Source organism: Cupressus sempervirens, chromosome 11 (genome assembly GCF_028749045.1).
Source record: "Cupressus sempervirens isolate cs-2001-9-10 chromosome 11, ASM2874904v1, whole genome shotgun sequence".
Lineage (NCBI taxonomy): Eukaryota > Viridiplantae > Streptophyta > Pinopsida > Cupressales > Cupressaceae > Cupressus > Cupressus sempervirens.
The window spans coordinates 552,905,773-552,928,639 of NC_143128.1; the positions used below are offsets into that span (position 1 = coordinate 552,905,773).

The 22,867-nt window shown below is 34.9% G+C and overlaps 1 protein-coding gene across 6 annotated transcripts in view; it reads left to right on the plus strand.

The window, feature by feature from the left end:
* The window catches only part of LOC149530822 (uncharacterized), a 116,212-nt gene that overhangs the window by 11,539 nt on the left and 81,806 nt on the right, over window positions 1-22,867 (plus strand). For 2 of the 6 annotated variants that reach the window (XR_016358858.1, XR_016358859.1), the window contains exon 2: window positions 21,760-21,824. The exons of 2 other annotated variants lie outside the window; for them this stretch is intronic. Coding sequence is in view for 1 of the 4 variants with exons in the window: in XM_089810445.1 (XP_089666571.1) it covers window positions 13,491-13,509 (19 nt within the window). In the remaining 3 variants the exon portion in view is untranslated. Of the gene's footprint in view, window positions 1-13,490; window positions 13,548-13,635; window positions 13,652-21,759; window positions 21,908-22,867 lie in introns of those variants that run through there. 2 more of the 6 variants (XM_089810445.1, XR_016358860.1) reach the window with 2 other exon arrangements.

A 22,867-nucleotide genomic window follows, 5' to 3' on the forward strand; every position in this document is an offset into this window, starting at 1 on the left:
AGTGCAAACAAATGACACAGAACTCTAAAAATAGATAGTTAAACTTGTTTCTTTATTATTTTTCTTCAAAAATACAAGAAAAATCATGAAAAATTTCTTCACAAATTTGAAAAAATCATCCAAATTTCAATAAACTTCTTTAAAGAACTCAAGAATGGGATCAAATGCTTACCTTTGATGGTTAAAGCTCATTTTTGGAATCTATCTCGTCCTATGAACATCTTAAAAAATTAATCACCTTGCCTTCAAAATGTCAAATTGGAGAGCAAATGAGAAAATAGTCTAACTGTAAACAAAATGTGCTGAAAAGTGGTTGAATGGCCTCTTTTAGGGCTGTTTTAAGGTTTAGAAGCAAATATTAGGTCGAAAATTGTGATTCCCCATGTGCTTTAAAGGTGTCTTAACTGGCAAAAAAGGAAACAAAAAAGGCTTTTCAGCCGTTTGGGCCCGTGAAGGCTGGTGGAGGCGCCTGGATGCCGGCCGGAAGCCACAGTGGCTTCCGTTGTTGATGTTAAGTAGCTTCACTTGGATAAATCGTAGCATATATATATAAAATTCATTATAAGATTGTAATTATGTTAACGAACAGACATGTCCCATAAAAGGACGCGTCTATTTTTTACTCACGTTCTTATATATATAAGAGGTTGCTGCCATTTGGAAAACACATATCAAATATCATGGTAGTGCTTAATACATCTGCAACAAATCCTCTCGGAAAAACTAACATGGTATCAGAGTAGGACAAATCTTTTTGGAATGAAGAAAACTGAAGAATGTTGATCTCTATGAAATATTCAATAGCAATGGTCTGATAGAGGAGAAAACGATCATTTTCCTGAATCATTGTATAAATGATTTCTCAACTCCACAAAATTACAGAGATTATAACATGCAAGGTAGCACCCTTTATATTATCTGCTTCTGCGTATGGAATACAATATTGGAAAACATATTACTTAAGAGGGTGTAGATATATAATGGAATTAATGGAGATTATAGGCATGGTCACAAATTGCAATTTAATTTTTAATGTTCTACAAATGTAGAGGGATTGTTAAGGGCACAGGAGGCAAGAAGAGTCTACAAATTACATGAAGAATTGAGGACATCTACACGACAATAGACCATTATCAATGTCAAAAATGATATAGTAATGGTTAATAAATGGACTATACATAATATGAACAATTTTTGAGATCGATAGATTACTTGTCTTTGTCACTTGCAAACCATTTTCATTATGAGAAAAGCTGCAAACAAATGACCTAAGTCCTTGGATGACTACGGGATGTAAGGGAATGCATAGAATTAGTCCATCTTCAAAATACAGAAGTTGTCTAAATTTATGTTTTATGTCCCCAAGCGCGAGCATAGAGTACAAGAAATAAAGAAAGATGTGACTAAACCAATTTTCTCACGCCTTCTGGTTCTCTCGACTGTTTGGAGTATGATCTTAGTTCTAAAACAAGGGTATTAAGGAGATGGGCACCCAACAATATATAGGAGATCAATTGTATAGATTTTCCAATATCTACAACGTTAGAAACCTCGTGACCCACATGTAAAGCATTGAATAGATGTATCACTTATACATTATAAAATGATGCCCTCAAACGAAGACAGAGAAAAGACACTAAACCACACAAGGGCTTCGTGCATTTGAGAAGGCGATGGTCAAGACGAAATGACTTGGTGGACTCACATAATTGGGCAAGGTAATTTATTCGATGGTACATACTCTTTACACCTGAACTCTCCATTATGTATGATGATCTCAATCATCACATTGAAAAGGTATAAAAGTATATTAGGTTATACTTATTTGAAATTAATAGCATTGTCTTATTAATTCTAATGTTATGGGATATAAATAGTATTGGGATAAAATTAGAAATAAATTCATGTAATTAGGGGATATACCATTATAGTTAAATAAATAATAACAATTCTTAGTTATTAAACTATAGTTTGTATTATAATTTCCATTGAGTTGACAATAATAATATGTTAAAAATATAGATAAAAGTACATATAGAAGATGGAATATGTTCAATTTATATTTGCAATAGTTATTATAAGGTGATGATCTTACAATAACTTGTATTAAATTAGATCTATATCTATATTACATTGGGATGATCTTATATCATAATGCAAATTATTTATTATTGTAGTTTCTCTCTTATTTTTATAAGAGCTATGTGCCTTGATCTTTTCCTCCGAGAATGTTATTGCAGGAGAAGAGGGAGATTGAGACTCAGAGGGAGGTTGATATTTTAGAAACCTTGGAAGAGAGGGAGAAGATAGGTGATAGAATTCAGTCAACCTTTGGTGATCTCAATCATATTGATTCAGAGAGAGTAACCATGCTGTGATGGATTCTCTTATGATCAATAAATTGTAGTAGTCAAGAGGATTGTGATTCATGAATATACCTCGTGACTATGTGATTTTAATGGGCCTACCCCCTGTGTACATCATGAAAAAGTGATGACTTCCAAATGATGTCACTTGTATTTGTCAAAGTTATTGTAAGGTGACAATCTTACAATAACTTGTATTATGAGATCAAACAAATTGAGTATATGGTGAATGTCTTGCATCTCAACATTCTCAGAGGTCATTACTCAAAGAGTACTTGAGTACTTGGTGAATATCATTGATATTCTGGGAGGCCAATACTCTTGATATCAAACCTTATTTTGAGTAATTGGTGATATCTTACGATATTCTGGGAGGGCAATGCTCTTGATATCAGATGTGATATCAAAACTTTATTTGAGTACTTGGTGAATATCAGATGTCGATATTCTAGGAGGCCAATATTCTTGATATCAAATGTGAAAAACCTTTTGAGTACTTGGTGAATATCTTTGATATTCTGGGAGGCCAATACTCGTAATATCAACTGTGATATCAAAATGATAGATATCATCTAATCAAAGATATATTCTTGCCATATCTAATATTACCAATGGTGTAATACATCTCCTGTGTTTATCCTCCCTAGCTAAGAGGGAGTGTTGATGTCAAGTAGCTTCACCCGAATAAATTGTACCTAATTATGTTAACGAACAGACATGTCCCATGAAAGGACGTGTCTATTCTTTACTCGTGTTCTTATATATATAAGAGGTCGCTGCCATTTGGAAAACACATACCGAATATCATGGCAGTGCTTAATACATTTGCAGCAGATCCTCTCGGAAAAACTAACATCCGTGCGCATCTGGCTGGCTGGGAGCGGCTTCCGGCTAGCATTTGGATGCATCCGCGCCGGAATCCACCTCTGCCTCCAAGCCCAAGAGGCACGAATTGGTGTCTAAGGTTATAATTTAAGAAGATATTCTGAAACTTGGTTGCTCTCTGTCAGAAACAGAGATTATTGAATATGATGTTACTGATCTTGTCGTAAGTTGTATTGGAGCTTAGGACTTCATAGTTTCTGTTTACTAGGTGAAGTTGTAGTTAGATTTATTGCTCAATATTATTTTAGTTTAGCCTGATATATATTGCAGGCAAGGCAATTTTATCTCTTTTCCTCATTACAAGTATAATGTGTCACTGTTATTAAGTGGATGCCTTTTTGGAGGATTTTGGTGCAGAAGGGAATACAACTTTTCAGTTGCGACATGTCTAACATTGAAAGCTGTTGTACATAAATAAATTATGAAATGTGACTCTATCCTCACAGACTGTTTGAGACCCAGTGCTTATTGATCTCCGCAGGTTTATCCATAATGGTTGTTAAAATATCAAAACAGAAATTATTGTTTAAAAAATGTAATGTGTAATGCCAACATTCAGGTGGGTGATATGTGTGAGGAAAAGCATTTTGAAGTACTTTTTGAGTAGTTCTTCTAAAATTTTAGATTACTGATAAACATCATTAAATCAAGTAAGGGTTATTTTGACAAATAAATCTTTGACATTTTTGAATGAGTGAGTACTCCTTTAGTAACCCTGATGAACTAAATTGTTGGTCCCAGCTATGCAGGCAGGGTATTCAAATAATTGTTTCACGTAGTTGAGTCTAGGAAATTTTAGTAGTAGTTCTCGATGGCCGAGTGTAGGGAGTTTGAGGTAGTTGTTGTAGATAGCTGATTTGAAAAGATTCCTTAGGTTGAGCTAGCAAAGATCAGAGGAGAGTATATGTTTAGATCTTTGCTGCTAAAATGTTGAATGTGATTAAGACCAGAATGGGGTGAGATTGGCTGTAATAGATTGTTAAGCATTTGTAGGAGTTTATATGGCATCATTAGCCAAGCATTACACTTTGAGGGTCCGTCTAGTTACTTCTAGTTTTCTCTCTTTGTCTTCCCCTTAGCTAAACATAGGGCTTGGTATATGTTGCATGCATGTGCCAGCTATATTTTGAATTGAAACTATTTAGGTTTGAAAAATGACCTCTATTAAGCTGTTAAAAATTTAATAGCTTCATATTTAAGAATATAGCTTGGCAAAGAGGATTAAATGTGCTGGAAGAGTAACACGATGCTAGCCTGCATCAGAAGGATAGCTAGATCAAATTAGCTAGATCAAATTGTAATGTGCATTTAGGTACTAATAAATAATAAAGAAATCCCAGGTAAGAAGAACATAGAGTTGCTAGTTGCAGTAGTGGATCACATATTGGTAGCTTTTATACAAAATCTTATTGACCATTGATGCCAGTAGCAAAGATCACACAGAAACTAATGCACATACGCAGAAACACACACATCCATAAATTGAAGTTGGTGTTGATTCATTAGCACTACTACATAATCATGTAGTTTAAGACATTATTTTAAGATGAAATTAGAATTTTGACTTAAATACTAAAATATTATTCTAAATATTTTAAATTAAAAAATATAACTTTGGTAATGGTCTTAAATTAAAAATTAAGACAAACTAAAAATGCATTTTTAAATTTCAATAAACGATGGGAAAGGCATGAAGTTAAAACTTATCCCTTCGCCCTTTTACCTTCACGTCCATGCGAAGAACTTACTGCACCTTGCCCTTGGTGACTTCGATAGTGGCCATGGAATTGTTTATAGAAACACCAATCATCATGAAACAAGGGAATGCAGATTGGCAAGCAACGGATTTGAAAGATTGTGTCACAAAACTACTTGGGCAAAGGGGCAGAGCTGTTGGCTATTAGTAAGGGTTTCAATGGGTTACGGGTGCTGCTATCATTAATTAATCATTCCCGTATCCCCAATACAACCAGACATATTGCATGGAGGGTTTCACAGCTCAATTTAGGAATGGAGATGCTGCGTGTTGGATTCGATACTGTTGCTTCACCTCAGAATATATATCGGACAAAACAAGTTGTTTCTACAACTCTTAAGGTAGATTCTTATCATCATTTTTGTTTTCAATGTATGCAAAAAGCCTGGAGGATTATTAGAAGGGTGATTTTTTGAGATCACGAGAATGATAAGCTTGGTACATCATTAGGTTATAGGCATTTTGACACTGCAAGTATTTATGGCACACAGCCAGCCCTCAGGGATGCTCTGAGTGAGGCTTTTCGAAGGCGGATTATAAAGAGGGACCAAGTCCTTGTGACCAGCGAAGTGTATGTTGCTGATCATAATGGTCCTGTTTCTGCTCTGAAGATAAGCTTAAAGTATGCCCTTGTTTGGATCCATTCATTATTTCTTCTGTCTCTTTTCTTCTTAGACCTTATTTATTAGATTAATTTCCCTTCTAAAGTGGCTGATCTCCAGAAGTTTGCTGCTAGAATATCTGGATCTGTATCTCATTCAGTGGCCTATAAACTTGAGAAATGGGGCCCCACATCCATCCTCTAAAGAGGACTTTTTGCCTTTAGATATAGAACCTATATGGAGGGGGATGGAGCAATGCATACAACTAACTAAATCTATTGGTGTAAGCAATTTCTACTCTAAGAAGATTGGTGACTTGTTAAGCTACATGAAGATTCCTCTTTGTTTACCATGTTCAATTGTATTGATTTTTTTTCTAGTGCACAAAGTGAAACATCTCTTCCAAGCACCTTTGCATGATGCAATTTGAGCTGGTTGATGCCTTCTCTCATCTTTTGTTCATATTAATTACAAATTACTAGTGTAACCCCAAGACTGGGGTACGTTGGGATGGTGGGACGCTGGGACAAGTTTTGGGATGTGGGGAAAATAGACCTCATTTGCGGGACAGCGGGGGGACGACAGCAAGGAGAGGACGGGGCAAGAAGGGGTGTTGTATAGTATACATAGAACTTGAAATGCTAGTTATGAGATGATGTTTTAGTACAACATACCAAATTAAAATACTTGAACATAGCAAAATTGCAACATGAACTACAATTATCAAACATTCAACAAAGTAACATATTACATACCCAATAGTGACATTCAAAAATCAAAATTCATATAGAAATTCAAATACCCATCCCAGTAGCAGCATGGTTATTGAATGGTGGAGGTGGGGTGCTTGGGTACTCAAGTACCCGGTGTGGGGACGTCTTGGGGACGGGTACTTCAAGGTTTGGGAGGGGGAGTCGAGTCCTCGGATTACAATGCAAATTACTAGTCATACTTATCCCCCTAGTGTTCCATTTTTGTGAGTATAATCCTTTGCCTTGCCACCAACATTACTTCCCAATACCATTCCTTACACAAACAACTGAATTTCAAAGTTTCAAACCTATTCATAAGCATTTTTTTAAAGATAATCAAATGCAAACTCTTTTATAAAAAAAAAAATACTGCAGGAAACAATAGAATAATAAAATGGAGTGAGGGAAAACAAAAACTCTCAGACACAAAAAAAATTCAGACATACCTTTTAAATGCTTCCAAAAAACTCACCACGTGAAAACTAAAAGCCTGTTCAAAATGCCACAATTGCAGGAAATTTTGTCAATGTGTGAAGGAGTGAGAGATAAAAGAGTGAAACTTTGAAAAATGTACTTGTTTTATGCCTTGAATCACCACGGACTGTCTTTTTGCTATGGTTGGCAAGTTTTCTATACAGATTCACTATTTCTTGACAAGCCTGTCACCAAGAAATTGACATGGTTTTTTAAAAAACTCACTCAAGTTTTTGGTAGAGGCTTGGTAGATGTTTTGCTCCATAAGAACTCGCCTATCAGGGGAGGTTTTGGTGAGTTTTTAATCTATTTAATTCTGTTGGAACTATGATTTGCCTAGTTCATATTCTACTTTATAGCTATCTATGTGATATCTTGTGTCCTCAGCCTGCCATTTCTGTGGTATAATAAAGTTGAGAAACAATAAGCAAAAGTGTGTGAGGCCTCACCCCAGACTGTCATGGCATAGATGATACATCTGTATTGTGATACTTCTAGTTCAACATTATGGTACACTTTTGAGACTATAAGATTTATCATGCTAATATATGCATTTCAATGGCCCACACATTAGGACCTAATTTATGAGATTAATGATTTCCATTTCATGTTCTAAATCATTTCAATTAGAAAATTTAAATTTTGAAGAAATGGTAAGGCTACTTGCTTTGTAGATATTCGGGATTTGGATATTTAAAAAACTTAGAAGGAACATGTCTTATTTCAGTAGTGTTTATAATTATAAAATATACTAAGGACCCAATTTTACATGTATGTAATGATCAAACATATTTTGAAACTATATTCTCCACTTAGGTTTATGTGTGCGTCTTATGAACAGTTATCCTAGTTGATTTATCTCCGAATAAATGTTTTGGGAAATGGCAATTGAACCCATACTATGATGATGAGATGCCATAATTTAAATTATATTTTAGGTACTCTACAGTTATTTCTGGAAACATATGAGTTCACGAGGGAGTTTCCTTAGAAAGGTGTTGATTTATACCATTATGGAAGCTATGAATTAATAATATAAAGATGGTAACCAAATGCTAAAATTTTCCTAGATAGTGTTTACTTGTATGAATATGCATATGGTTACTTGGGCAAAAAAAACAGAATCACTACAAATTGCATATGGAAATTTCATTAGACGAAGAAGTGTTTGCAAGATAAGAATATTGGATGGTAATAAAATGCTAATGTTTATTATTCAAAGTACATTGGAAACATAGGATGTAGTTCTTTCACTTGATGATGGATTTGAACATATGTTGACATCATTATGTTACATCCTAGCTAGTTGAGTGTTTCTATGAGTTATACTCCTAACTCTATTATGCTTACCTCTCTATGATGATTGAATATTTTAAGTAATTTTGTGAGGGATAATTGATCTAAGAGGATAAAATGTGGTGCAAGGCCCCACTTTGATTCCATAATAGCACTTTACACACTTTTATATCAGGCTCCATTTTTTGATAAATCATATTGATGACTAATGAATTTGACTACTATGACAGGAATGGATATTGTAGGATGTAATATTTTAACATGTTGATTTATGATTTAAATGCAGATAAATAATAATTTGTTAATTATGACTTAATGTAATAGGAAGATAAATTTTAATCTGATCATGATGATTTAATGTGATATGTAGATAGATGTTAATTTGACGGCTTATGTTATGCAGATTTGTTATTCTAACATCTTGGATGATTTAAATGGGAATAAACAGGAAAATTTACTTGAATTATGGTTATCACTATATGCATATACGTTATACATGTTATATGACTCCTTGGACTACTGATGCTTGAGTTTATTGTGCAGGAAGTGGAACCATGGAAATTCTTGGGGGAAACAAGTTCCAAACCTTGTGAACACAGTTAACCAAGGCGAACCTTTGGAAGGTTCAAAAGCCTCATTGTGAAAGTAATTTTCTTCGTAATTGTATGGTTGCTTTCTTGCTTGTGAATATGTTTAATCATAACCTGAGTGCAATAAGGGCATGGCAAGGAAAATGTAATGTATTTTTATGTGTGTCACTTGACACTTGTACAGTCTATGTGTTGATGACATGTCACCTATAGTGTTGATCTCAAGGTTACTCAATCTTGGTCCTCTCCCTTCTTTTCAAATTAATGCTTAAGTACACCCATTTGGGAGAGAGTGTTAGGATGGGTCATGATCATAGGAAACTCGAATTTGGATTTGCCTAGGGCTTCAAAGGGTTATTAGGTGGTCCCAAAGTGCCTTTTATGTTGAAATAAGCTAACCCTGTGATAGTATATCAAGTTAGGGACCTAATTTTGATCATGTGAGTGCCTAGACAACCTAGGGGGCCCCTTTACCCATGCATTCTTCCACCATTTCGAAAATGGACTTGTCACATGTGTTTCCTTCCATGTTCCCACTAAGTCAAAAATAGAAAAGTTAGAGGAGACAAGTTTGTAAGAAGTAGTGGTTTAGTGTTTTTGCTAAAATAAGTTAGTGGGAAGGCTTTATTAGAGGGTCTTGGCCAAACTAGTGGGGTGTTCACCCACTCTCTAATTTTAGAGACAGCTAAGTTTTGGGGGGGAATCAAGGGAACTCTACTACAACTATCCTTACCCTAGCTTGGACCAAGGTTGGTGGCTCAAACATGTTCTTTTATTCCTTTTCTTTAGTATGGATAAGAAAATCTGCAAGTGTGAAAAGTTATCAATGGAGTATGCATTGCATTGTTCATCTTGTGTTATGAGCTTGTCATTGTGTTTGGAAGAAGTGAATGTGTTTTGTGCTTTTGGAGATCCTTTCTTGGTTTTGTTTTGTTGTTCTTCATTTGTTTTGTTGTTTTTTTCTAGTTGAATGTGAGTGTTGATTGTGATTATGGGTGTGAAGGCTTCACTCACCCTTGGGAGGGTAGAGAAGCCTTGGGTGAAGGGCACAAGTTGGGCTTGACATTGCAGGTGAGAAAGAAATCTTTTTGCTTTTACCTCATGATGAGGTTTGTTATTATCATGGAGCATGGGCTCCATCATGGCCATGAATCTTGTTGTTGGGAGGTATAAGGAGGTTTGGTGGATGAGGAGAAGATGGTTGTTTTGAAGGCCTTGAGAGGCGATGCAGTGGCAATATGTTGTTTATGTTGTGGTGGCCTTGAGAGGCAAAATGCGTTGGCAATATGATATTTATGTTGTTAGAATTTCTCCTCCTTGAAGAGCCCACCTTCACCCAACGTTTTATGATTCCAATGGTGAATCATTGTGCCAGCCATGGAAGGGTGTTGATTGTGTTTGGTGTTGTGTATTCATGCAAAATTTTGTGATGTATGTGTGTAACCTGTTTGGTCCTTGTTTCCCTTGCTCGGTGGGTGGTCTCCTTGAGGCCTAGATTGGGAGGTGAGCCTCCATGGTTCCTATTTGTGTGTGTTATGTGCAGGTCTTGTGAAGATACATGCCACAAAGTATTAGGTTTCTCCCTTGTCAAGAGGAGAAGATCCCAACAGTGTAAAGAAGGTTCAATGTTCAAGATTTCTCAATGTGCTCAATGTTCATGTTTCAAGATGTTCAAGTTTTCAATGTGATGTAAATAAATTGTATCACTGTTACCATGTGAATATGTAGAGGGAAGAATTGGAGAAGTTCAACATATATGTTACTCGTAGAGGAATAATCATTTAAGTTTTTTTAATGTGTTATGAAAGCAATGGTATGAATTGTAGAATATATTGGTATTATTGTTACCATTAGGAATTGTGAAAGGAAGGGTTGATAGGTGGTATACATCTGCTTTTTAGTAATGAAAACTTTCATGTCAAATTTGATGTATTATGAAAGAAAAATATGCATGTTATTGTTTCTCCTTGGAATACTCGTAAATGATTGGTAGATACATGTAAATTTCATCAATATTATGAGAAAGGATACATTGAGAAGAGATGGTTATTTTCATATAAAGATTTATATGTTGTATTGAAAGAATCTTAAACTGTGCATCCACAAGTAGAAAGGAAATCACCATATTTGATAGTTCCTTGCATAGGTATCATCATTTAGTCATTCGGGTATCAAATCCCAACTAGTTGTTAGGAGAAATTTCTACTCTATCGAACTAATGTGTTCATTTGCAAATTCATGAATAGAATTCAAGTATCACAACAAACAGTGGTGTGAGAAAAATAAACATTCTGACTAAGACTTGAAAAGGCTTGCTGTAGATGTCAATTTTCCTCTCTGGAAAATATATGGGAAAGGTAAATAAAATCTTCCCCCTAATACAGAGATTAAAATAATCAAGAAATATTCCCTAAAATCAAGTGCATCAATATTAGAGGACCCAACTACCTAAATGACATGTTTTATTATAACAAATACTTGATCTTATTAATTGCAATAGGGGCTCATGTAGGTCACATGACTCAAGTCACTATCACTCCAAAGCAATAAAACTTTAATAAAATATTAACACTTACTTATCAACTTGCTATACCTAGGCAACCTTGCTTCATGATCAAACATAATAAAGTCTCCATGCAAAAACAAAATGTGGCAGAGGGCCCCACTAGGCGGCTATGTGTGGGGAAGAGGAAAGGTACTCTTGTCTGCCTTGGGGATCATGACTTATATTTTCCCTTAGGTGCTAGCAATTGTCAAATCAATTTAAGCTAAACAAAAAAAAAAATCTGAATTTCCACACTCACGCCTAGGAAGGAGAGAGAGAGCTAAGCGTTGGAGGGAAAAGTGGGGAAGAATTAAGTACAAAAAGGGTATGAATATGTCTGTTCAAGTCAGAATTACCTAGGGTAGGCGTCCATTCCTTGGGAGAGTAAAAAGGTAGTCTTAAAATATTTATAAATCTCCCCACTCATCCTCTTAATCTAGCTCACGCATTGGGAAGGCAAGTGGCTGCTTGGAGTATGGGCCAAGTCAATTTTGCACATGCCATAAAAGTAGAGATATGCTACTCTCCATGGCGCCTAGGAAAAAGGTAAGCCAAGTGATGGGAAGCATGGTTAGGCTATGAGTTAGAAATCAGCGCTAGGGATAGGAGTTTAGTGTAGGAATATTGTTGAGTGAAAAAAAATAAGATTTAGTAATAAGTTAGTTCTCACACATAGGCTAGTCATTATTAGTTTGGGAATATTGCATATTGAGGTAGAAAGTAGTTATGTTGGTTAAGGGGATAGTGTTTGATAATGATTAAGTAGATAGTGTGTTTTCTTTTTAAAGGAAATAAAAAGATTGTTAATGATTAATGAAATAAAATTTAAAAATAAAATAAGTAAGGAGTATTTTTTTAATTTGTTAGTAATTCAAGTGATCTAGATAGTAGATTGGGTCTTGTGTTTTGGTTAATGGCAAGTATGGTTAACTATAGTAACACGTGATATATGGAAATATATTATTCTTTATATATTTAAACTAAATAAAATTTTAGTTAAAGTCATTCAAATATAAAGATATTGAAAATTATCGTACACATGTATATTCATGATGAAACACATGTTGCAATCAATTTACCCCACATGCTACAATCAATGATCTCGGTAAATTATAGGTAATGTTTAATGGGGAACCTATGTATCAGTTTAACTTAGACCTGATGTGGCCAACAAGTGGCGATCTCAATCCTTACTAGAGTACATAGGGACTGCTCAAGAAGGTAACCCTAAGTTTGCCAGTGCTAGCATTACCTTGTCAGTTAAGGCATGAGAAGAAATAATTCTCGTTATACTTCTTTAAGGGTTATCTCTAGATTGGGTATTAGAATTAATGCGCTGAGTCATACCAAAATTTAGGAGGGAGATCCATACGGATAATCAATTTGGCCCTTAGGTTACTCGAACCTATTAATAAGATGGTTAGAATTCCTAGTGGTCAAGGGTTGTAAGGGTTATTTGAACAATTATTTTATTTAAGGATAAGTATGTATACATATACAATGGTAATAATTAAAGTGGTTGGTAGCTTGGTGAAGCCCTCCTAGAAAGATTATCAAATTATTAAATAAGCATATAACTAAACATTTTAATTAAGTATAATGGCTATAGTGGGTAATAGAACTGAAATTTTCTCACATGGACTTGCATACATTTCTGTGTGCCTTTCATTAAATCATGATGGCATGATCTCTAAATATTATTAAAAGTTTGGTAAATAGTATTTCAGTTCAGTATTTGAGTGGTGAATAATGATCAACAATTTAAATACAAAAAAAAAAATTAGTTGTATTTTTGCCCTGTAAACTGGGCATGACAAAGTGTATCTGTCTGCAGTTTTCAGCTTTCAAATTACCATGGTTTTCAAATGTCTCACATCTTTTTTAGGATGGCATATGCTTCTGTTTTTTTCTAAGAGTCACAAACCTGTGGCATATGATATTACTTTTTTCCCCCTTTTTACATGGGGAGAGAGACAAAACTCATTATTAACCTATTTCAATCTTATGTTGTTTAACATTTTTCATCGACTCTAATCTAGGCTCAATGGGTACATGTGGGGTTCAAAATGGAGGTCTCACTCACACTAGGCCCTTATTTTACCTTTGTGACCCAGGCCCAAACTCAATTTTTTTGCATATTTCACTGTGTTTTTTGGTAACATTTTTTCAAACCCATTAGTTGTTTATAATTCTAAACTTTCACTTACCTATATTTGCATGTTAGGCTTTCTTCAAGCCACTAAAGCCAGTGAGAGGAGGGATTGCTATCTGTTTTCCACAGGTAAGCCTTAATTTTTCTTGTTCTACACTGGTTTCAAAGCTCGGTAGTTCCTATTATCCTAAAATATATTAAAGTTTTACTAATGCAGTTAGGGAATCTTGGTTCATTTGAGACACATGGATTTGCAAGGAGCAGAGAGTGGGTTATAGATCTCAACCTGCAACTTCCCCCTGCCAATGAAATGGCTGCAGTTAATCTACTTTTGAAACCTACAAATGAGGATACGAAGATCTAGCCAAACAAGTAATCCCAATTCTATACAAGTGATTTTTACTTATGGTTACTGGAAACGTCCTTGGATATTTTAGGCCATATTCCTAAAGAATTTGAAAATCATATGCAAGGCATATAACCTTACCAGTCATTCTTACATCTCAAATCAAAATTGATAAGTTATGTTTCATAGTATTTTGAATTTTTCCCATCTAATATCAACCTACTCTTGCAATTGTGTACAAGCATCAACATGACTCCTACAATTTTTGTATGCTTTTTCATCTATGTAAGTATAGGCATGATATATATGAGAACCCCAAACTGCATCTTGTTGGTTATGCTTAATCTATTTGAAATAGCAATGCACTGTAATTTCAAATGTTTCAGCAACCTTTTTTAATTCTGGTAAATAAGGTTGAATGAAAAGCAACTATGGATATACTGAACCCTTGGGATCCCTTTTTTTTGTTTTTGTTAACTCTGATCAGGAAAAACCCTTAAAACTATTGCTTTCATTTCCAGGATAATGATTCTGATATCTTTGGTAATATTTGTCAAAAATAATATTCTCAGTACTTAATAAATTTGTACATTAATGGCAGTTTTGAACTGAGATTGGAAGTCACCTTAGGAGCAGGGAAGCTCAACTGACATCATGAGTGAGAAATTGTTGGTAAATGGATTTGTCTTTTCTATAAATGAACGATTAAAACTCTTTGTGCCCAATTCTCAAGACAAGAACAACTTTCCAACAGTTGAAGAATTGTTATTCTCTAATTCTTCTCTGAATTTTACTAAGGTTCAGGTCCCTTGTCAGATGTTCAACAAAAGTACTTTTAAATGTGAATTACTTTTAACCAGAAAGCAATAAGGCATCCCGTCTATTCTTGTATAGAGGGAAAATTCAGATAAATAAAAATGAAGTAAAATGATTGACACATAACAATGGAAATACACAGTTTTTCCATCAGCACATGCTTTCAAGAGAAACAATAACAGATTAACTAGATATGTAGAATCTGCATTATTTATAGATCCAGTAACAGAGAGTAACTCCAGAATTCAATATTGATTCAAGAATAAACCAACAAAGAATAACCCAAAGCATAAAATCTTCAAATAGTTAATGAGATCTTTCATTCATTCAAAAATCATTCCATTTTTGTATGTTACTGACGATTCAAAATACTTGCATGCAAACCAAAAGTAAGCACTAAACTAAATTTTTCAGTTTGATATCAATCAAAAACTGCCAACCCCTACTACTACTGAGTTCAATGCATATATATAGCATTGTCCAAGAATCTCCATTAAAGCTCAATTCTCGGACAGTTTAAGAAAGTAGTTGAAATAACCAATAAACGGGTACATGGACCCAAAAACTATCAAGAGTTTATCTCAAACGAACATCAAGCAATAAACTTTCTTAAGCTAGTCATTTACTTGCTGCTTAAGTGGCTTCTCTTCTTCTTCGTCATCTTCCGGGTTGATTGGTCCTCATGCCAATTTCCATCCTTTGAATGCACCCATGAACTCGGACATCGCAGTCATATTTGGACTCTTTATACTTTGAAGCCGGTTCTTCCATGTGTCCTTGTCCTGTTTCATTTTGGTCACTATGTCTAGGTACTCAGGAAGTTGTTGATTGCACATGTCTATCATTGCCTCAACCTTGGCTACTTAGTAAGATCGCATGTGGTAAGATCAGCATTGTTTTTAATCAGGTTCAGGGGTTCTTCATACTGCTTGATTAATGTCTCAACATCAAAACCTCCTTCTTTGAAAGGTGCATAATTGGTTGAACTGATTGTTTGAAAGTCCCTGTTCACACTCTTTAGTGCAGTTTTGAACTCTTTCTCAAAAGATTGCATACGAGAGATGCTTGAACCATAATTAGACACCCTCCAAGCTATGTTTTTTTGCAAAACATGAATCAACCCTACATTGACATGTTGCAACGGATTCTCCTCTAGGAATTTGCTTGAACCATATGCTTCTACCTTTACCAATTGGGTGACCATGGCTGACAACCTTTCAAGTTCTATTTTCTAGATTGTCACTTGAAGACGAGATTCATTGAGAATGACCTCAACAAGAGTGAAGATTTTGTGCAAATCTCGTACAAACTTAGCAACCAGGCTTACCACTTGATCAATCCAATTATAGACAATAACGATCACAACTTTCCCCTTTTTCAAATCATCCATCAATTGCTGATTCTCAGGTGCACTTGGATCAAATGTGAGTTGTGTTTGATCATTGGATGTCGAACTCTGTCCTTTCAGTGAACTTATATATTCAGCCATTGCATTTATTTCTACCCTCAACTTTTTCTTCTCAATTCCATTTTTTTGAGATTGCAAAACAATTTGCTTGGTCTATGCTTCCACCCAATGCTTTTTTGTTTCACGGTTGATTATTCCTAGGTTCGTGCGAGTAACTTCAAAGTTGCTCATATCAAGTTCATCTGTACTCTCCTTGTGATTATATGTAGCCACTTCCGCAATGCTTTTACCTGTCACGTTGTCAAACACTATCCTGGCTGTGCTCTTAGTTCTCTTAGGTTTTGGAGTCCTAGTAGTGTACTTGCTCACAATATCATCTACAGGAAAGCAAACAGGTACTAAGCTTTGTTTCTTATTTACTGAAGCGACTGACCAATTGGAGTGGAAGCAACAACTTTTTGAGGTTCATTGCTCTTGGCTGGAGTATTCATAATTTCTATTCTCTGAGGAGATGTGCCCACTGTCATTTGAACTCGTTGACGATTGTTAATAAGTTCACAAACCGGTTCTTTGTCAGGTTCATTGTCAACTTGAATGGCTTCATTAGATCCCGCTGGTGTTGACATCCTAGCTTTACTCTTGGAACGGGTTTTCCACACTGAAGAAGTATCAATACCTTTCACACTGCTAATTCTTGAAGATCTCCTATAACCTGCAAGTTTAAGGGCAGCATTAGAACATTTGGGATCAGTGGATTTTTGAGCATGTTTGCTCTTTTTCATCTTTAGCCAAGAATTCGTTTTTACAAAGACAACTTTTGTCCTTTCAAGAATGTTATCTTCCTCTTCAGAATCCCAATTTATAACAGCTTGTTTGGAAGTCAGAGACTCATCTGCTTGAGTGTCAATAAGATCTAACTTATCTTCTTTAATACCTGTGGTGTCCACATCCATACTCAGCTAATATAGCTTAATTTGAGAAATGGTAAACCTGGAAGATTCTCTTTTCCATACTTCTAGCACATCTCCACAATCCTTCCAAAAGTCTTCAACATTATGAACAGGCAAAAACTTTACGTTGGGTTCAAACAAGTTATGAAATGTCTCCTTGCTATCAAAATTCAGCCTAGCATGATAGAAGCCAAAACAAAAGTTGACTAAATCTGAACCTATACATATGGCATCTTCCATGCTTCTACAAGTTAATTTGCCTAATTTAAGTGGGAAGTTAATATTTGATGCTTCTTTGGCGGAAAACTTCTTTATGACAGTAACTAGTTGCCTAAACACTTCTGCTAGGATAAAACAATCAAGGGCATATCTCGGAAGTCGTATAGGTTCATCATCAAAGCGTCCTATCCTCAAATGGGTAAATTTAGGATACTAAATGTATATGCTCCCATAAGATTGAACAAGTTTCTGAGACTTTGAAGAGAATCTACAGTGAGAACCTATCATTTCAAAACATAGCTTCCCAGAGAAAATATCATGGACCTTTTTCAAAATTTTCAAAGCTTTATCCTTATGCAACACATGACAATAATTATACACAGTGATGTTTTCAGTCCAGGGTTCATGAGGTAAAGATTATAAATCATGGGTACTAGCTAACATATACATCAAATATGAGGACATATAAAAATCTTTCTTTAGGTTAAAAGCCCACTTAAGCTGGTCCCTCAAAGAGCTAGCAATTAACTCAGCCTAGTCTAAAAACTGTGATCCTTCCAACACTATCTGGATTTAAAAATACATCCAATCTTCAAATAACATCGCATTTGGAGAACTCCATATTCTGTGTAGCAAAACTATTATATCATGAACTCGTGGAGACATGATCCTTCATAAGGGTTTTCGGCAACCTAGAATTACCTTTGTAAAATGATACAGTCCAACTCTTTGCAATGACATTCCTATAGATGTTTGAAGTTCTTGAAAATTTCACCAAAGATGATGTAGGAGTCAAGTCAGCAAACTCTTGTTCTTCAAGACAAAACAATTTAGACACAGATTCTCTAGTGATGCTTAGCAATACACTCCCATCCTTTTTCAAAATACTCTTGCTAGGTACATCATACTTTTGAATACATTCTTGAATCAATTCTGGACAGGGATATGCTGGTTGGAAGGTGGAAGCCATAAGAAAATTACAATCCAAGACTTTGTGGAAAAGGATTTTGAAAGTCTCGCATAACCTCTCTATTATTCCCCCTAATTCAACCCCTTTTCCTATCTGATATGACAGGTGACTTACTATACAAGTTACCAGTATTTCGAAACATATGCAGGGTAGACCTCATGACTCAGAATCTCTCATGACTCAGAATCTCCCTTTTGGAAATCAAAGAAGCAGTTACCACCCTTTCTATTAAAAGATGAAAGGAAAAAGGAATTGAGAAATACGAAAGTTATCTGAGGAACAACAACTAGAGCAACTATGAAAGCAAATTCTCTCTCTAGACTTCTGCAGCAAGCGTTTAAATCACCTGTGGAAACTTATGCTCTTTTACAAAGGATGATTTACCTCTATATAGACTTTAAAATAGGGACAAGGCATTAATTATGAGATGAGCATAATGAATACATACATGCCAGGAGAAAAGGGAGGATGGGACTACTACGACGTCTAGCATTAATTATGAGGCAAGAAACTCAAATGATATTTTGCCTTCGCACGCGCCAAATCTTTACTTATATTCTCTTAATCAACATTTTGGCACAATTATTAATGATGACCCTATCTCAAAACATTAACTATCCGTCACCTTTCTACAAATGATCAAGTTACAAGTGTGTCAGTTCCAGAATGGCGTCCAGCTGTAGCGCAAATTCTCCCTGAACTTCGCAGCATGTCCAAGGAGGGCCCACCAGAAAGTGTTGTATGAGAACCAAAGATAAGTAGAACCGGAGGAACCATTGAACTATTGAACCTGATTCAAGGGCTACAAATAGGTTCCAAACAACTTCGTACCATTTGAGAGCGATATAAAGTGGTTCAGGATTACTTAAAGAAACTTTGAACCTTTTGACATGATAAAAACAATACATTTGTCATGGAGGTTTTACGGGTCAAACTTGGTCAATAATAGGCAAAGAGAGAGAGAAAGATACCGTTAGGAAAAGGTTCACTAATGAGCCACTGGAAATTGTTTATTGCATCTCAAAATAATAGACTGACAAAAGGCAGAACCAATGGTTCAATATAAACAATGAAAGCAGAAGTGAATCAGAAAAAGAAACCAAAGAAATGGTGGCTCTGAAAAATCCCGAACTAACAGAAATACTAACAGCAAGCCTTTGCCTTCTCCCTTTCTTTGCATAGCCATTTGTCTGTTTCTGATATCAGGTACTTAGTGTTGATTGTTCACACTTTTATCTAAATCAACACAATTTTACTCCACTGTAAATTCATCTGTATATTTTTTTACGTTTTGAGCTTTAGCACAACAAAACTCCAATACTAATTAAATGGGTGACTGCTGAAAGGATGCAATGTTATATATTGCCTCACGTGTTTCAGGGCAACTTATTTGTTGTATTGAAATTTGCAAAATCTTATGCAATTACATGTCCATGTCTGATTTATTAAGTTTCAAGTGATGTGCCGGTTCAAGGATTGGAAACATTGGACTATTTTGATAATCTTCTGGACTGGTAGTGCTTCACAGAGCAAGCAGATTCTATTACTTTTTATTCTGAAGAAACTTTGTTACTTAAGATAGGGCAAACTGCACAGTTTGTTCTTCATGGTAAGAATTTCAGGAAAATACTAACTATAATTGTATGTTGTTTTTAAAAAGTGGATTGAATCTACTTAAGCACCTAACAATCACTTACATTTATTGATCACGAGAAGAAAATAACTTTTGTCCATCACAAAACTGGGTGTCCTGATGCAGGTAACAGACTCATTGTATTGAACTTATTATAATCATTGTTAAGAGTTTAGAGAGTTTACTCAAGTATGAAGTGCCCTGTTGGGTTTTAAGTCTATTAACGCCAAATGAGTGTCTTAGCAAGCGTGTTGCCCTTTGTTTTAAGTAACATGCACTTGCAGCTTGTCATGGCCTGCACCCAATGGATTATTGGTGGGAGCTTTGATTTCATCCTTTTCATTCTAGCCTCTATTTCCTCCCAGGCAATGCCTAATTGCATTGATTTTAGCATTTGATGTGGTAGTCGTAGTGCATCTATTTGATTGTATTAATTTAATTTTTTTACAGTGGTTTCTCTAATTGATCAAATTATCATTCCACTGTGAAAGGGCAAAGAGTGAACAATTGTGCCCAGTATCATTCTAGGATCTAATCAATCATAGTTTTATTTGACAAGTAATAGGAAAACTTGTGGCAGCAATCGCTCTACCAATTTGATTTATCGCATGCAATGTATTGTGCTTGATAGCATAGGTTTTCCTTTTAGTCTACTAGGTCCTTATTCAATGCTTGTGTTTAATTGTTTGTAATATTTAGAAGAAACCATATTTAAAAGTACGGATAGGAAGTTAATTCTCACACTTTAATAACTAGGATTGTAATTCTATATCTTTTCATGGTTATTATTGGTGTTTTTATTTGTGTCAGTATTTATTTAGTCAGTCTGTATCTCTTTTGAAATGATGCTTTTCAGACTGAGAGGTGTGATAAACATGTCCTTCTAGTTGTATCCGATAAATTACAGTAAGATCATTGGGTTTACCAATTACCCGCAATAGTTTGATAAAAAAAGGGCATCACAAGAAGGCCAAAGATATGTTAGAGAAGATTTGAGGCACAAATGAAATGAGGCTGACTACCACTTCCAAACATTTTTATCATTGAAATACTTGCTTCTTAAAATCCAACTATTGCTTCCAAATTTCCTTACCCAAGTTTAGATCTATGTAATGAATCTACTCCACCAAGATATGTGGATTTGTCGAGGGTTCTTGGTGAAATGATGATAAGAGGATTCGCAATGATATCCATTATAGAAGGAATACAAAAATATAGATTTGGCAATCTGATTTATATAGACACAATGTTGAATTTATTTTGCTAATGGATTGAGTCTTGGTAAGCAAGGCTTCATAAAAGGTAGAGAGGATTGTCTCAATGCCAGGGATCCCTTCTCTAAGACCCATTATCTATCTTCTAATGATACACATTAAAACGTAAATTTTTTCTACACAAATATAAATCACTATAAGATCTATATAAGAAGCTACCTTATTCTCAACATTAGTTTTTTGACCCACACTCTAGCTTTCCAATGTATGTTTCAAATGTTATAATAAATAGTCAACACACTCAGAAAGAGTGTTTTCTTACACAAGAGTTATAGTAAAAAAATACATCATAAATTTCCTTTTTAAAGAAGTAATTGCATACAGCTTCTTTCCTATTACACTTCTCAATAAATATGTCATGTTTAATTTAATTATTTCCAGCTCTAAACTCAATGGATGTAATTGTAATTACAAGAACCAATATTCATGAGTGTATGTGCATTTGGTAATTTTAAAGTCATGCCTAACTCATACAAATCCTTTTGCTTGGAAGTGAAAGAAAACTTTCTTCGTAGCATTGGCATTCATGTTTCCAATCTGGTAAAGTATTTAAAAAAGATAGTTGTACGTTCTGCTTGCTTTTGATTTTCATACTTGCTAATTTCATAGTTTCCAACTATGTCACTTCTCTCTGACATGTCATATTGATGTATGTTCTCACAATATAATCTTGTTTTTTTTTAATGTTTATTTTGATTGGTTGAATTTGTTATCTATATTGCTAGGATTTGAAGAAAATTCTGAAATCAAAATAATTGATGAAGAAAGTTCATTTCAGACTCCTAATGCGGTACAACTCTATTCTGATGGTTTCAAGTTTTTTTAGTCTGGTTCTGATGAAGACGGCTATATATTGCAGTAACTATTGCTCTCGTAAGTTTTTTTAAAGACTTTTTACCTTTTCATATCATACAAAATATGCACTTTTGATTTTGCAATATGGCATTAAAATCAATCATTTTGTTACCTATTACTTAATAATTTATTCTCATCCATATAAAATAATATTCTTAAAAGGGTTGTGTTGCCTCACGTGTGTGGACTTTTTATGGTAATCCTTCCATATGACTCCCATGGGTTAGTGGGTATTTCTATTAGACAATATCTCTTATCAATCCAAGGCATTGGAATGATTACAAAAGTTAAAAAATAAGTATCATTAAATCTCTATGTAAGCCTCTATCACTACACTGGCATACGTTTCATGATTGTTGGGCCATGAAGCCACAACTCTACCCTTTGGTTTGAAGGAAGAGCAATGCCAGACTCAAGATCCACAGTCTTTGCCTCATTATTTGGGTAGTTTATTCCAACTGATCCATGATTTCTACTTTCCTTTACAGTGTCTCTAGATGCTCCCATTCATGTTGTTTCTATCATTGAAAAAGCCTGACAGAGGGGAACAGAGCTTACAAAAGATACATTTGAGAGTCTTATATCTCACATAGATAGATATAAACAAAATCAAAGTTTATTCAATTCAAAGACTCATGTAATTCTTGTCAATTCTAAAATCTCTTTAGCACAATCTTTGTACAGAATGAAACCCACAGGCAGACAGGACATGCTTCTTCAATAACACTGTAATAGTGTATATGCTATGGTGTATTATAATTCCTTGATTGGGTTAGCTAAACAAAGTTGCCTCTGACCTAGTTTTCCTCACCAACTAAACAAGTCCACACAACTATCAACCCACAAAACAACTCAAATTTTTCTGATTCTCAATGAAGATTTAGAAATCACAAGGACAATGCACTGCACTTTGAATAACAAATGTAAGCCTTATGTATTAATCAAGGCTAAGATTAAAAGTAGATATGTTTGCACCAA